Source organism: Papilio machaon, chromosome 27 (genome assembly GCF_912999745.1).
Source record: "Papilio machaon chromosome 27, ilPapMach1.1, whole genome shotgun sequence".
Taxonomy (NCBI): Eukaryota; Metazoa; Arthropoda; class Insecta; order Lepidoptera; family Papilionidae; genus Papilio; species Papilio machaon.
The window spans coordinates 2,697,576-2,713,635 of record NC_060012.1 but is presented as its reverse complement, the minus strand read 5'-3'; the positions used below and the strand labels follow the sequence as shown (position 1 = coordinate 2,713,635).

The 16,060-nt window shown below is 32.4% G+C and overlaps 1 protein-coding gene across 1 annotated transcript in view; it reads right to left on the bottom strand.

The window, feature by feature from the left end:
- Positions 1–1,719: 1,719 nt before the first annotated feature.
- The window catches only part of LOC106707965 (irregular chiasm C-roughest protein), a 67,194-nt gene continuing 52,853 nt past the window's right edge, over positions 1,720–16,060 (bottom strand). The window contains exons 8-22 of the mRNA XM_045684715.1: positions 11,942–12,026; positions 11,438–11,526; positions 8,985–9,087; positions 8,339–8,472; positions 8,087–8,210; positions 7,177–7,322; positions 6,718–6,871; positions 6,164–6,399; positions 5,607–5,789; positions 3,495–3,684; positions 3,076–3,177; positions 2,895–2,981; positions 2,562–2,656; positions 2,174–2,264; positions 1,720–1,798 (exon numbers count right to left, since the gene is read on the bottom strand). Coding sequence (XP_045540671.1) covers positions 1,761–1,798; positions 2,174–2,264; positions 2,562–2,656; positions 2,895–2,981; positions 3,076–3,177; positions 3,495–3,684; positions 5,607–5,789; positions 6,164–6,399; positions 6,718–6,871; positions 7,177–7,322; positions 8,087–8,210; positions 8,339–8,472; positions 8,985–9,087; positions 11,438–11,526; positions 11,942–12,026 — 1,857 coding nt within the window. The 3' untranslated portion in view covers positions 1,720–1,760. The remainder of the gene's footprint in view (positions 1,799–2,173; positions 2,265–2,561; positions 2,657–2,894; positions 2,982–3,075; positions 3,178–3,494; positions 3,685–5,606; positions 5,790–6,163; positions 6,400–6,717; positions 6,872–7,176; positions 7,323–8,086; positions 8,211–8,338; positions 8,473–8,984; positions 9,088–11,437; positions 11,527–11,941; positions 12,027–16,060) is intronic.

Here is a 16,060-nt window from a genome sequence, read left to right as displayed (position 1 = left end):
TTAACTTAATAGATTTTATTCAAATTTCTATCTAATTATTGTTTACTCTTCGAACTGTAGTTGGTTTGAATTGATTCCATTTTCCTTATCAAAGCTTAAGAAACGGCCAGCTTTGCCCGGTTAATTAAACAGTGCACTAAATTGTTTAGAAACAAATAGCTTTATTTAAGCTCCAGTGCTCACTAATTGATTCTATTGAATTCTCTTTTTATAGCTTAGAATAATAGATCTCATTTTACATGAGAACTAAGGAAAATCTAGTTAATTAATAGATATTTTACTGAGAATTATTGCTATGTAAAATAAAGGAAGGTAGAAGAAAGTATGGATGGATTGTGTGAAAAAGGATATTCGTAAGAAGGGAGTGAATGCAGATATGACAGCTGATAGAGATGTATGGTAGGAGTACTTATTGTGGTGTCCATACGAAGGGAATTTAAGATGTTAGTAGCGGAGTACCCAAAATGGGTCTTGGCCTCCGATACGAGGTCGCCAAAGTCGTATCCTGCGTCGTCCCATGCCAATCCCTCGCTTGTAAATCCCGAAGGTCTCTTACTTTATACTATCCAATATAAATTTCGTTACTAAAGGTATTAAATAAAACAGAAAGACACAAATTCTTTCTATTTAATTAGCCGATTCAACACATATTTAATACAAATTATACTAAAAAAAACTTGATAGACGGTAATTCTTACTAACTTAAAATATACACAACATGCAGGCAGTATTTAGAAGTTTTTGGTCGTTATAGAAAAAGTTAAGATACTATTTATTACAGTCATTTCAGGGTTAGTAAAGTCCAAAAGTCTAGATTTAGTATAAAAATCTTCAATAATAGACAAGGACAAGTCTTGTATTTTTAAAACACTTAAAAACGGTAGACATGAACGGATTATTTACTTACGTATATAAACAATTAAATTATTAAAATCGTAGAATCAGTCTTAAGAAAATAAAAGTAAAATCCTTACATAGTTAAACGTGAGGTTTCACTGCCTATACATTAACAAAAACATCGTACATATCTCAATAGCCTAAAAAAACATTTCTTAATTACATCGGAACATATTTAAGGATTTTACGAAAGAAATGTAAAGTATAAGAAATGTTTTACATTTTAATGGATAACTTAAATAATTTAATATGTAAAACTCTTAATTCAATCTACTTAAGGTTTATTATTCTTTGCCATTTTGCATTTAAAGCTTCGTAAATTTTAAACACATTTGAAGAATTCAAAGCGATATAAAATATAAGATTGTAAACGAATTTGTTACATAACTATCCAAATATTTATACATTGATGGGCACAGTACTGACAGTGCGTTTTCACTGTCGACATATCTTTACAAAAAGATGTCTACATTTAGGCAATAATTTTCAGAATTCTAGAATTTATAATTAGGAGTATATCAATTATAATAATATAATTTTTTTCGTCTTGCATGTCATTTCTTGTAGTTATTTTTTCGGTTCGTAGTACTGTTCGTTATAACGGCTACACACGTTAGACTCTAATGTTAAAAGCATGCAAAAAACCCTTAACGTGTGTTGCCTACATTATATCATTTCACACATATTTGATAACTTAACCTAAACACGAGATCAAATAGTCTAATTAACAAGTCTCTTAGAAACATCACTTCACTATTTTTTTTAATCACTCTATACAGGTTTATATCTCAAAGAACGTTCAGTAGTTTTTTTTTTTTTTAAGTAAAATGTACATTTTCAAACCTAACTACACACTTTATTAATTACACATGAGTACCGGCTGCCAAATGGGACCCATTACCTGAAATGCAATTTTAAAATTAACTTTATAACATACGTTTACAGTCAAAGAATTTAAATCGCTACCCATTTAAAATCGAATATCATAATGAACTGTCACCGTAGCCGTAGAATACCAGAGTCGTGACACTTGTCATTGTTATATTTATGTATGTTATAATGTCATTCTCTTTGACAAAAAAAAGATTACACTATGTATTTATTAATCAAAGCAGTAGAATTTTACGGTAATGTTTGGTTTACATTGTGCGCGGATTATAGGACAGTAGCGTTGGCCTGACATAGAATGTATTAGCTTACTGGCGTCAGTTAGTATTTACATTAAGCCAGTTGTATGTTAGGGTTGATTTTATATTTTTTTAAAGATTTCACATACCTTTGGTAATTTGACAAGACTGTAGATTTCCTTGACTGGACGGTGGGAGAATATAAAGGGCTCCTGTAGACTGTGGCGATGCTTTAGGAACCTGTACAACAATGCGTGATTAAATTTCTACGTTAGTTCGAATTTTTCTATAGTAATTTGGAATATTTAAACAAGATTAACAGTGGGTTTCTAAGACCAAAATATCTGTAAGAAACATATCGTCAATCCTGTCATAATTTTTGACAAAACAAAGATAAAAATATGTTTTAAACGGAGATTTAATCTCAGAAACCTATGTGTAGTAATTTAGAACTATAAATGTAATACCAGTCAAATGAAGTCAAAGAAATGGACAGAATTTTTGTATGTTTTAATTATTTTTCTGGAGAACACTTACTTGTGGTTGAGCGCTGCTTGTCGATGATGATGACGCTAAAGGACTGGTGACCGGTCGAGATGATGATGATGAGGACGGTGATATCACATTCGGAACTGATCAAACAATGACAGATAAAAAGGAATATAAATTCAGAGTTGTAGAAGATTTTGTACCAATACTTATGTTCCCGTCGAGATGTTTTAAAAAAAAAATCAATTAATAGTTATTTAGAATCAGAGAAATGGATTGGTATCCATGTTGGTATTTTTCTATCTAGTTTGTAACAAAAACAAAAATCTTCAATTCTTTGTCAAGTTTTTTTAGTAAACTATTTTTTTATTTTACACTTACCATTTGGAGGATGGTTATTACTTCTAAGTGTGTAGTAGGGGGGTGGCGCTGACTTCGCTGGGGCTGTATTAGCGTGGGCTGCATACGCTAAATATACAGATAAGTTAACACCGATAAGTATTACGGAGCAATAGAAGACCAAAATAAATCAAATATCAAAGATTCTTTATTTTAGACTCACCTATAGGACCACTAGCTCTCAAGTAAGGATTCCCGTACGTCGCTGCGTATCTCACATCTAAGCCACCGCCGATAACTACTCCGGGATTGCCCATTGGTATGACTAATTAACAAAATATTTAGAATTATAGATAAACTGGACCTTCTTATAAATAATTGTTTGACCAATTAGAAAACTGTAACACTGCTCTGCTTTGCGAAGCAAGCATAATTGGTTTTTATTCTAGATACTACAAACATATTAGAAGAAATCCGGAATTTCCGTTCAGAAATCCGTCTTCTGTGTGGTCGTAAGCACCGGTCGAGCGGCAATTTATGATTCCGCAGCATTGCAGAGGAATCTGCCCCCGTTAGACTTCTTCAATTACGATGATCATACGAAGATTAACTACAGAGTTGTGTGTATAAACAAAAACTTACGATCAGGTCCAACTAATCCACTCAATCTGCCACTACTGCTTTGTCGTCGAAGTGACCCGCAGTGACTAAGATAAGTTGATTCATCAGTACTTCTAGACAAGGACCCGGAGAGGGAATCTGAAGTCAGGGGAGGTGCGTAGTCTCGCGCGTAGTCCACATAAGGCACATAACCGTTGCTTTGACCTTGAGCCTAAAGAAAGAAGAAGGGTTTCTCAATATAATCTTCATATGGACTTCAGCCATTGAAATTCTTTTATAAAAAACTTGGTCATTCATTTAATTTTTTTAAAGGCAAAAGAATCTATCACCAAAGTTATTTCTGTCTCCGTCAAAAATTACTGAACATTTGATGAAAAAAAAAACATACCAATAAATTACTAAATAAAATTATTTCAACGTGATAAGCTAAAAACTGTTGAAAAAATTATCATTAGATTTTCAATAAAAGAGAAAGAGGTAAAGAGATTAACCGATGGTTTCTGAGACCAGAATCTCTATTTAAAACATATCGTCAACCAAAAATAACAATATGTTTTAAAAGGGGATTTCGGTCTCAGAAACGCACGGTTAGTTTGGAAAATAATAAGAATGTTGTGTAATTAGTCTTATTTGTTGAAGAAGCCTTAGACCAGTATGACATTAAAATAAGAAAAATGTTAACTTATAATATGTTACGCGAAGACTTCAGTTGCATAAGCACATTCTTAACCTCCTTAAATGAACCTAACGTCGTTCGTTACATGTCGTAAATAAAAAAGCAGAAAAACTTCACGTTAATTTCCACGAAGTTTAAAGTACTTAGATATCGCGAAAGTGAAACAAAACCGTGCGAATACATAACAATGTTACCAGTTACATCAGTATGTGAATAATTATCTGGAAGACTCTATTTAATAATCTTTTGTCTCACGGGACACGGCGTCGAATTACATTTCGTGTTATAAACACGTATCACATTTCTTGTCACGTACAACTTATAAGGTTTGAAGTAATCATTGAGTTGAAGGTATTTTTTTTATTTATGGTTTCGTCTTTTAAAGAGGCCATGAAGAAATTATTTAATTAATAATTTTACTTCACTTTTCAGCATACCTTTTGAATTTATCAGTTGACTATGCAGTTGATTAAAAGAATGTATCTGTATGAAATATTATAAAAAAAACATTTCGCAAATATGGTGTATTGTCCCAGTCAGCTGTCAGACAATAATATGAAATCGCTTCGGACGACTGCTGTCTGGGACTAGCTATACAAAAATATATAGCGTATAAGAACAACTGTATTCACACATTGTGGATCATGAGAATATATATACTCCCACCAATGAGGGTGTACTCTCGGATGAAAAAAAAACATAAAAAACATGGTGTGACTATATCTATTGTCTATTTAACTATCTGTCTGTCTGCGTCTGTACGCAACTCCCAATTTGTTCCGGGTAATCTCCCAAACGGCTGAACCTATTCTGACGGGATTTTAACTATAAGGTAAGCTAATATAAGCGGGTGCACCTTAGTATATTTTTTATCCCCCACTGAAGAAGTCGCACGCGACCGCTAGTTTAAAATAAAAGCGCATCTTCATGCAAATTGACTTTTTATACATTACTAAAGCGACAGTACTTTATGCGCATAATAACATAGTGGCTACACTCGACGGCAAATTAATGTCTACTTCCAAGTATCGTAGTCCGCAGTGACAAAACAAATGAAATGCGAAACTCGCAACCATTAAAGTGATATGTACACTCACCGACATCGGTACGGATTGTTGCACTAGAATTAAGTATAGTCTACACTTGTGTCTACATATGTAATTGACACTAGAGTATAAAGTCGATTTACAACTCTATTTTGAAATTAAAACGAAATTACTGATTAACAGAATAACAAAAATTGTTATCAACGCAAAAATAAAAGAGATACCAAGTAGATGTTCAATTTAGATCAAATAAAAAAGAGACAAAAATGTATTCTTAACAAAAATATGTGGAAAAGGGTTCGAGAATAGGTTGATATCAATCGCATCTCACTCAGTACAGTAACACAGTACAGATATATGGTTGTTAATCGTTTACCTGAAAAACATGTTATTCTAGCAAAGTAGACTTACCTTGATATGCATATTGCCAAGCGGCTGATTGAAATCCCCACTATATCGCTGGTATTGCTTCATAAGTTCATTGTCGTAGCCGGAGTCAGGCAGAGGCACCGGCCCAGCGAGAGGCAAGCCGAGATTCGTAGTCAAGTGTAAAGTCGAATGGAGTTCAGTTTCTGAACCATTGTTGGAAACATCCTAAAAGAGATATTAATAAATCTAAAACTACTCGTAAGAATGAACCGGGTTAGCATCTTAAACTTTAGTTCCATAACATTTTAGTTCCGAACATAAATATTATCTGAAAATCTATTAAGGACATTAGACGACGAAAAGAACAAAGACTAACTTAAAGTTGTTAAGTGGTACTCTAAAAATTTTCACTAAGGGAATCCCCCTTAGAGTAGATCTCTAATACTAAATCACCTTCAATCAAATACTTAAGCATTACATCTATTCTTTTATGCTCTCTTCTCCTTACTCATTTCTCCCTTTCTTAAACAGCTTCATTTACTTTCTTTTGAAAAAACCTTAGTAGAATACTGAATACAAGTTAGTTGTTCATAACATACCATATCACAACTGCCTTCGACTTGTCTTAGTTCCATCTTCAAATCACTGATATTAGAGTTACGATCACTGTCTTTGAACTGATCGATACATGTTTTACCAATATCTGTTATATCAGGCTTCTTCACATCAGTTTTGTTAGATTTACGATGACACAACATTATTATTAGCATCACTATTAAGAGGAGAATAACAGATCCGGCTGCACCACTGATTATTATTAGAAGATTAAAAGATTCTGAAAAAAATGAATTAGGTTAAAAAAAATTATATAAACAAAACCAATATAAGACATAAAAATCTGATAACGTTTAAGCAAGTTTGAGACAGACAAAGGAAAAGTAGTAAAAAAGGAATAAAGATTGTATATTTTTGAAATATTTAACTCCATTTCAACTTTGTAGGTATCGTAATGCTAGTTAACTGTATATCCTGACCGTCATCATCAATTTAAAAGTGAGCTATTCGTTTTGTATTCTCTCAGGAGTAGAATATAATGCTATATGCGTTCAGTTATTCTTAGTTTTTAAATTTAACGAGTTTATCAAAAACTTACTGTCTGGTATTAGATTAATTTCGACTGTATCCGTTCCATACGAGTTAGATACACTACAGTTGTATATACCGAAGTGTTTCGATTGACTCTCGCGTATTATTAATGTTGATTTACTTGTCCGATCGGTTAATGTTTCTTCTAGAAAAGCATATTCCTGTAAATAAATATTGTATAAACAATAATTTATTGTTACTAAAATTAAAAAACCTATAAAGAATAATTATGATAAGTAAGTCAGGAAAGTTAAAACATAAAAGACTAGCTTTTACCCGCGACTCCGTCCGCGCGGAATAAAGAATAGAAAACGGGGTAAAAATTATCCTATGTCCTTTTCCTGGTTCTAAGCTACCTGCCCACCAATTTTCAGTCAAATCGATTCAGCCGTTCTTGAGTTATAAATAGTGTAACTAACACGACTTTCTTTTATATATATAGATGTTACACTCAAACGATACTTACGTGATTATGGAATGAATTAATTTCATTTCCTTCAAAACTCCAAATCACAAAATCAGGTTTCGGAACAGACAAAGAAATACATTCGACTCTAACGCTGTCTCCTTCAACACCGTATTGTGTTCTATTTGATATGATTTTCGGTGGTCCTTAAACAAAAATAATATGAATGCTAAAAATGTAGAGTTTAAGGGAGTTCACTAAAGGTGGATAGAAAACAACTATCTGCCTCTTGTGAACTCCTTATTCAATCCAATTTTTGTATCGTCAGTAGTCTACTTCACTCCGCTAATGATTTTGTTAATAAACTAATTTGAATTCACATAATTAATTCATTGTTCAATATTAATTTCTACTTGTATACTTAAGTAATAAAAACAACAAGGAAAGTTGATAAATTAAGTAAAAGCTCAAGATCTAAACAATCAAAGATCCATTACATTAAAGCTAAAAGGAAACTTGGATTATTTATTTCGATGTTACTTTAGCGTTTTCTTCTAGACTCGTCGATTCTTGCTAATTTATTTAACAGTAAACTAGCAACATAAACATTTTTATCGACTACTCTAGAAAACGCTAATAATAATTAAAGACTTCTTAACTAACAAAACAAATAATATACGTGTAATTTACCAACGACGGACGTTATTCCATTGTCAAATATAACATTTAAGCAATATTATAGTCAAACAAGAATATCTGACCTGGTGAAAGAGGCGCTACTGTCGCGGTACTGTCAGAAAATATGTAAAGCCTATATAGGCATAGAAAACGGCATAGAGTAAAAAAATGAAGTGACAACTGTCGAGTGACAATAAATCTTTAGATCCATTCCATTAGTGCAACCGCTGCTAAACTAATAAGGCGAGCTGACGTAGGCTAGTGGAAATAAGTACTTATACAAACTTCTTACCTTTAACAAAGACCATAGCTGACGCTTCGATGTCAGGGTAACCATCAACACTGGCTCTGCACCAATACTGACCCGCGGATTGCCTTGTCACCGTCACAGTTAGATTTGTTGATTTTCCAACTCTCTAAGAATACACATACTACCTTATTACTGGTGAAATATAAAAACGATCTGATGACGTCATAGTAGTCTTGTAGAAACAAGTGTCTTAAATAAGTCTAATGATAATATATTACGTGAGGTAACACTTACAATGATCCTTTCATTTTCATATCGCAACCACGTTATCTTCGGTAGTGGATGACCATCTACAACACAGTTCATAGTGGCTATAGAACCTGAATCTCCTTCAACATTTTGTGGCTTCACTTTGAATTTTGGACCATCTGGAAAATAAAATTATTTCAAACTCCGTACAAGTACTACTAAGCTTCCAATTACTTATTATTAATATTAACTTATATCATTTAAATGCCTTGTGATTTTTAAATTAGCATGTAAACTCCTTAATATTAGGCCTTAAACACTTAACATATTATCGGCTAGTAAGTCACTGTAAGTCACTCATATTTAGCGACTACACCTCGAGTTATGTCATCAACCTTGTAATGTACCTATGTAAACATCTTAATGGCTCAGTGATCTGCACGCTCACTTAAAATTATGTTGTGCGTATCAAATTCCGAGCCGCCAAGATATATTAAAAGCTCAATCATTAAAAAACATCTCTTCACACTGACAGTTGTTAAGTGTCCTTCATTTAGTGTAAAAGAAATCTACGCTAAGTGTCTCCATTATTGATCAATTAACGTACGACACTAAATTAAAGTAGAGATGCGTTACACCCACTCATAGTCGGTTGAATAATCGTATAACACAGTATAATTCATTAACTTACATGCCACTTCTAATGTTTTGGAATCGGCGCTTTTACCGACTGTATTGTGCACCTCGCATTTCACAGTTGCCTCGTTATACTTGCGAGAAACATTCGGTATCACCTGCAACACACCTTTTATGAAGCCTTAAGGTCCTTTTCCACTAAACGACTGACGCGACTACTATATACACTGTTTTGACCACGCCAGTAGAAATGAAACTAGGACAAATAACAGCTATAATTGAGTACCGACTGACTTGTGTATATATTACAAGTTTAGGACCTACATAGTCTTGGACTGTAAGTAGCAGTCACGCGGTAAAGTCGCACAGCTGGTAGCTTAGTGAAAAAGAGGTTTTATGACGTAAGCACGACTCGACTTGAGCGTAAAAATATCAAAGTAACGACCACAAACGTGTTGGTATTGGTTGGCGGTACCTTATTGACAATTCTCGAACACCCTGTAACGATTCTAACTTACCTACTTGCTTATATCGAGAAATATAAATTCCTGTGTTTATGACATATAAACTTATATTTATATGACTGTGATTGCATATTGTATTTCTTAATTAACAATACGTAAGTTTTGGAAATAACGTAAGGTAACCTAAAACTTCACAAAGGAAGGGGCTACTCCAAAGGGACTTATGTCCCTGTCCCTTGGGGTCAATATAGGACTCGGAGGGGGTTTATGATGGCGGCGAATAAAGTTGAGTGTCTATTAAACCCCCTGCTACATTTCTTTACATACAGTTAAGTCCATACATTTCAACGAAGACAATCAAATTTTGAAAGTGATCTATAAAGCAACTAGCTGTCGCCTGCGATTCTGTTCGCGCGGAATTTTACAATAACTTAGTATAGGTAGGATATATGTTCTTCCAGACTATGTTCTACATATACCTTCTAACAAAAACCCTTCGATCCGTCCATTAAAACATTATAATGTTAGTAAGTTTAAGTTTGGGAATCTCTGGTTTATACTGACGGTGTTCTAGTTACAGGTGATTCATTTAAATAACAACCAGCTCCATCTAATATTATTAGTAGTATTTCGGTAAAGAATTTTTTTTTTTTGCATCCCGGTTGCTCACGGCAAGTGAACGTAATTACAGCCAGATAATAAACAAGATGTAAATAGTAAAGAAATAATAGATAAGCCAACCAATCTTATTAATATTATAAACTAGCTTTTACCCGCGACTCCGTCCGCGCGGAATAAATAGAAAACGGGGTAAAAATTATCCTATGTCCTTTTCCTGGTTCTAAGCTACCTGCCCACCAATTTTCAGTCAAATCGATTCAGCCGTTCTTGAGTTATAAATAGTGTAACTAACACGACTTTCTTTTATATATATATATAGATGTTTGAAGATATCTCCGGAATGGCTCAACGGATCTTGATGAAATTTGTCACAGATGTAGAACATAGTCTGGAAAAACACTTGGCTACTTATTGATTTTTTTTTAATTCCGCACCAACGGAGTCGCTAGCAAAGCTAACTTTATAATATTTTTAAGTAACAAAATATGAAACACTAGTTATAAATGCTTAAAATGCTTTTTAATTTATGTTCACCAACTAAAGGTAACTTCATGCATAAGCGAAGCCACAGAAACCCATGAAACGAGATAATTCCGAGCATTATTCAAGTATAATTTATTTATACGGTATACATATATCTTGAATGTGGCTCGGTTAATGCAAAATGCATGCAGGTGGGCAAGTGTGCCAAGACGAAATTTGAAAATTTCCACCGTCCCTAGAGAGTTTTTGAGAAAGCGACATGCAAATGTAAATTGTAAAATTAAAAGCAAGGAATAAAGTTATCTTCAATAAAACTTGCAAATAGCGTGTATGTTGCAAGGTTTTTAATTTTATTTTTCACATATTTTTTAATATAGCACGTGTTATAATTAACAATACACTTGTTTAAAATATATTATATTCTCATTTATTATCTGTGGTAAAACAGAGAACATGTTTTTGTAAATTTTTGTTAGTAGAAACCCATTGACAAATTAATTTATCGATAAAACATTCAACAGATAAAAAAAATTAACTAAATTGTAGAGTATAAAAGCAAATATTCAGCCCAATTTTTTTTTTAACTAGGCTAGATAACTTATTAAATAAGCAAAGATTTCGTATGCCTAGTTTAAAGATTTAAAAAAAATTATCTGAAGTATATTTGCTTATGTCGTAGATACAAATGCAGTCTTATCATGTTTTTGTTTTATGTTATTTCCTATGCCTACATAATGTAGGTCTAACATATTTTGTAACAGAACTAACCGCGATAGCAGCGTCTCTCAGTGCCTTAGACAACGTTTTCGTAATACAACCCTATTGTTCCACGATTACAAAGCAAGACTACTGGCACAATAGACGATTTAAATTACTTCGTGAGAAATCTCTAATATTAGTAATAATAAATACATATAATATTGTTAAAAATCATACTTACAATTTCATTATTAACATTTCCAATTATTTGATCATTATTGACAAACCATTTGTAGGTTAGATTGTTCGGATTCGCAGTCGCTTGACAACCTGGAAAACGTTAAACTTTAAAACATCCTGTAGAAAATAACTATAAATTACTTCTTCCATATAAAAATGTTTTCGAATAAAATTGTTTTCTTAATGAACTGTGAATATGTTCAGATAACTACGTACTGTTTCTTTTTTGTTTTGTTATTTAAAAACAATTTTTACAAAGCGCTGGACAAAATTACATTTTAAATTTCTCTTCCTTCATTAAAATTGTATGTCTTTTTGTTTTTACGTATTGGTGTAGATTATTAGAACGAAAAAGGAATGAATTTTTAACTTATTTGACGTATTAAATGCATTTTAGTGGAATCCAAATTAGCTCAAAAAAACTATTAAACAGGGTTACAAATCAATCCAAATATACTGAGGTATTCACAGAAAATAAAACATAATGTAAAAGACGTAAACTCACCTAAAATCAATGTATCTCCTTCCTGAATTCTATTATTTTTCAAACTAGTCTTGACGAAAATTCTTACCCTTGGCGCGTATTGTACCTTAAACAAAAAAATAAACACTTCAAAATCTAAACTAATGTTTCTAGTGTTCAAACACTTATATATATATATCTCATTCATAAATGGATTGGCTATAAGACGTAGTATTTTGTGCCTATTTGAATTTCTCAATTTTGACGCTGATGGTAGCGGTTTGTAGTTTTGGTGTGAATTCAAACTTATTATAGAGATATAATTAACTGTCACGTAACAAAAACAGACACTCTAGAGATATTTTATGCAATCGCCTATACAATTATAGAGATCGGTGATCGTTATATCTTACTACAATATTCTAAATACGAATGTTTAGATGGATTGATGTTTGTATGAAGGTATTTTCAGCTCACAGGATCTTGACGAAATTTGGCACAGATGTAGAACATAGGCTACTTATCTTATAATTCCCCGCGGACGGAGTCGCGGGCGACAACTATTATTACACATATTGTAATTTCCCTCATTCTTTTAAAATCAAAACACATTTAACAATATGTTTAGCGGCCGTGAAAAGAACAATGAGATCGCGACAACAGATGATGACAATAAAACTACTGAAATATTTACTATTTTAGTCCCATTAAGAAAAGTATGTTACAAAAGATTCCAATATTTGTATCTTTTATTAGTTTCATAACATCAGGTAAATTTCTTTCATTAAAATATGTAACAAAAAATCGTAACATTTAAAGGCCTGACATTTCCATTTAGAACGCCTTTCAACCATGTCACATTAAATATCTCCATTGCTGAAATAACGGAGCAGAATTTTGTTAATTTTACGAAAGAAAAATAAATACGGGATTCATTAAAATTCCCCTTAAAGTTGACTTCTGTCAAGATATAAAAGGTGAATACACACTAGGGTTGAAAATTTTATATTCCTTAACATATTATCCATAAACTGCTTAAAGTAAAATGACAGACATCTCTAAGTTGAGCTTGTTTATAGAATTAATTACAAAAAAAAACGAAAAATGAAATCGCTGTACGAGAAAAAAATACCTGTACTTCTTTTAACAATGTAGTCAATGCTCACCTTTACCTTTTTTAATATTCATAAAGTCAGTTTTTGCTCGAAGAAAAAAAGCAATAATCGTATCAAGCACAATTAGAGCGGGATCGAAGTTTTTAGAAGAAATGAAGGAAAAGAAAACGTAGAAAATTGGTTTTGTTAATGTCAGAGAGCCTTTTATTTTCTTTTATGAAAAGATCATTGTATACTTTTACACGGAAAAAGATAAAAATAAAGAAAATAAAATTCATCTTGTTTACGTACTTAATATATACAACCACTAAGTAGGTCCTATTGGTTGAAATTTAGCCATCAATAAAATAAAAAATGTTAATAAAAACTTTTGTTGTCGGAGGCCAATGCCCACTTAGGGTCACTGCGTCACCCTAGTTAGTTAGATAGTTATTAAAAATAGCTGTAAGCACTTCTCCACATGAACTGTATCAAATTTGACGTCAATGAGTTCGCGCAATTTCTTTAAAAAATGGTACAAAGTTTCTGCTTTGTGTATAATCTTACTAATATTATAAATGCGAAATTTTATTTGGTTGTATGTTAAAAGGTAACTCTAAAACGGCTAAAAGGATCTGGATTTTAGACATAAAGATTACTGCCTGAACTAACTGCATTGACTACTTATTAAGTTGGACCAAGTCGCGAACGAAAGCTAGTAATGATTAAAAATTGAATGAACGTAGAATAGCCTTGAAAAAACACAGACTTATAATTGGTTTCTAAGACCGAAATCCCTGTATGAAGCATACTTTTATCTCTGTTTTGTCAAACATAACGAGAGGGATGACGATATGTTTTATACAGGAATTGTGGTCTCAGAAACCAACGATTAAAGCATTAAATCCTCTAAACAGTGATGCTTTCTAACGCCATATTAATATAATTATCTTAATAGTTCCTATAAACCTTAATAATAGAGATAATTTGATATAATGAAATTTATAACCTCAATCAAAATTAACATAATTTTTTTCTCTTCTATTATAGGCTTGATGTATAGCGGTCTAATATTACACTAAATTAAGATAAAATAAAATAAATTTAGATTTAGTTAAAAAGAAAAAGGAATATACAAGTTTTTTTTACATTTAAATAGCAATGTTTCTATTCTGAAACTCAAACAGAAACATTTTGACAGGAATTTCACTAAATTACGTATCGACATAGTAACAAATCTGTATGAGATTTGTGCAGCACCTCTATCGGCGTAAAAGTAACTTGTAAAATCTTGGCAGCCTAATGGAGAGAAATCCTACTTCAGATTCTTCCATGTCTTCCTGTCCGATATTATTCTGGCTCAGCCATTGCCAGGATTTTTTATTATGTGTTTACACCACCTTAAATGTGGACGACCCTTTCTTCTTTTGTTATCTAAAGTACTTAATCCCCTACAAGTATATGATACCTCACATTGTTTTTAAAAACAGAGATAATATCAAACAAGTGTAGAGATCAAATGTACCATTGATATAATGTGAGCTATAGGATATCTAATCCTAAGTGGACATCGAATTTAATTCTTTCACTATACTTTTACAATGTAATTAAAAATGTTAACATGCTCTTTAGTTTATTCCCCACCGAGGGATACATTACTCGGTGTCCAATGAAGCTTCAGGTCTAGACGAAGCCATAAAAGGCAAAGGGTATTAACGTGACACGGCGACACTACAAAGTGGCTGTCAAGTGATTGTTCAAGAGGTACATATATTTATATTATATATAATTCGATGAAAATAAGAAATTATAAAAACCAATCCAAACTATTTTATCTTTATAAGGAAGACTTATTAGAAGCATACAAGTTTGTATCAACAATTAACACTGAAACTTTCTAAATAAATGCAGACAATAAATGGCATTGTCAGCCAGTGATATGTGTAATTTTTTTTTTCTCCATTGGATTCGACCAAGCATACATATTTACTTGTATAGAGTCGTGTTATAGTTGACAAAATAAATAAAAATTAATATATTTTATAGAGGAGGTTTTTCTTTGATGTCTAACTGCCATACTCAGAGATGATAAATGGTAGCTAAAGGAGTGATTCCTCACTAAAGGGATGTATTATGTAACCATTTAATGTTGGACGAAAATCCTTATGTAACTACAAATTATAACTTTGTCTTTAATAAAGGTAATTATTGTTTAGTAAATAATTATAATAACTTAACATAGATCTTATTTAAATGCACATATATGTAATAAAAAAATTCTTGTGAGACTAGCGAAAAAAAAACAACCAAAATTTAACATCTGGCAAGTGTAAAAAAAAATGAAAAATCCCGCATTCTCTTGAAAGCTCTTCGAAGCGACGACTAATACCTTCCCCCTAATTGCTTACATAGGCCGTTAAAAGCACACCTTTGGCCTCTTGAAAGTCGTTACATTCAAGGGAATATATTTAAAAGTATAATGCGTTCGCTTCAGATTTCAACAATAGCCTTTTAAATGTCGCTTACATCGTCGTTTTTGTACTATCGATTCATTTTACAATTCCACTACCGCTCTCATAGAGTGTAAATAAGACCCTTAGAGTAATTGTTTTAAATTAAACGAAGCAATAAAGTCCTCAGTATATTGCTAACCGTGAAGCGAAATGAGAGCACCGTGTTGATACATTTTTGGATTCATAGCATACGGTCTATTACACTAACAAGAAGCCAACAATTTCTTTGTCAAAGTTGGGACATTTTAATATTACTAAAATGTCGTAGATTTTAGTTCGACTTAGGGTCCTTCAAGAAGCGAGCGTATATCTTTCTTAAAGGCCGGCAATGCATCTGCAATTCTTCTAGTGTTGCGGATGTCCATGGGCGTCGATGATCACTTTGGTGTTCCCGCCGCTCGTTTGTCCCTTATCTTATAAAAAAAACAATTCAGCTTTTTTAACGTTACAAGAATTAGGATCATTAAAAGACCTTTTTTCGTTGATACCTCGTTATATGATTTTTATATAGAAGTATTAAGAAAATTTAACAATATCCTGCTTCGAAGGAAAAG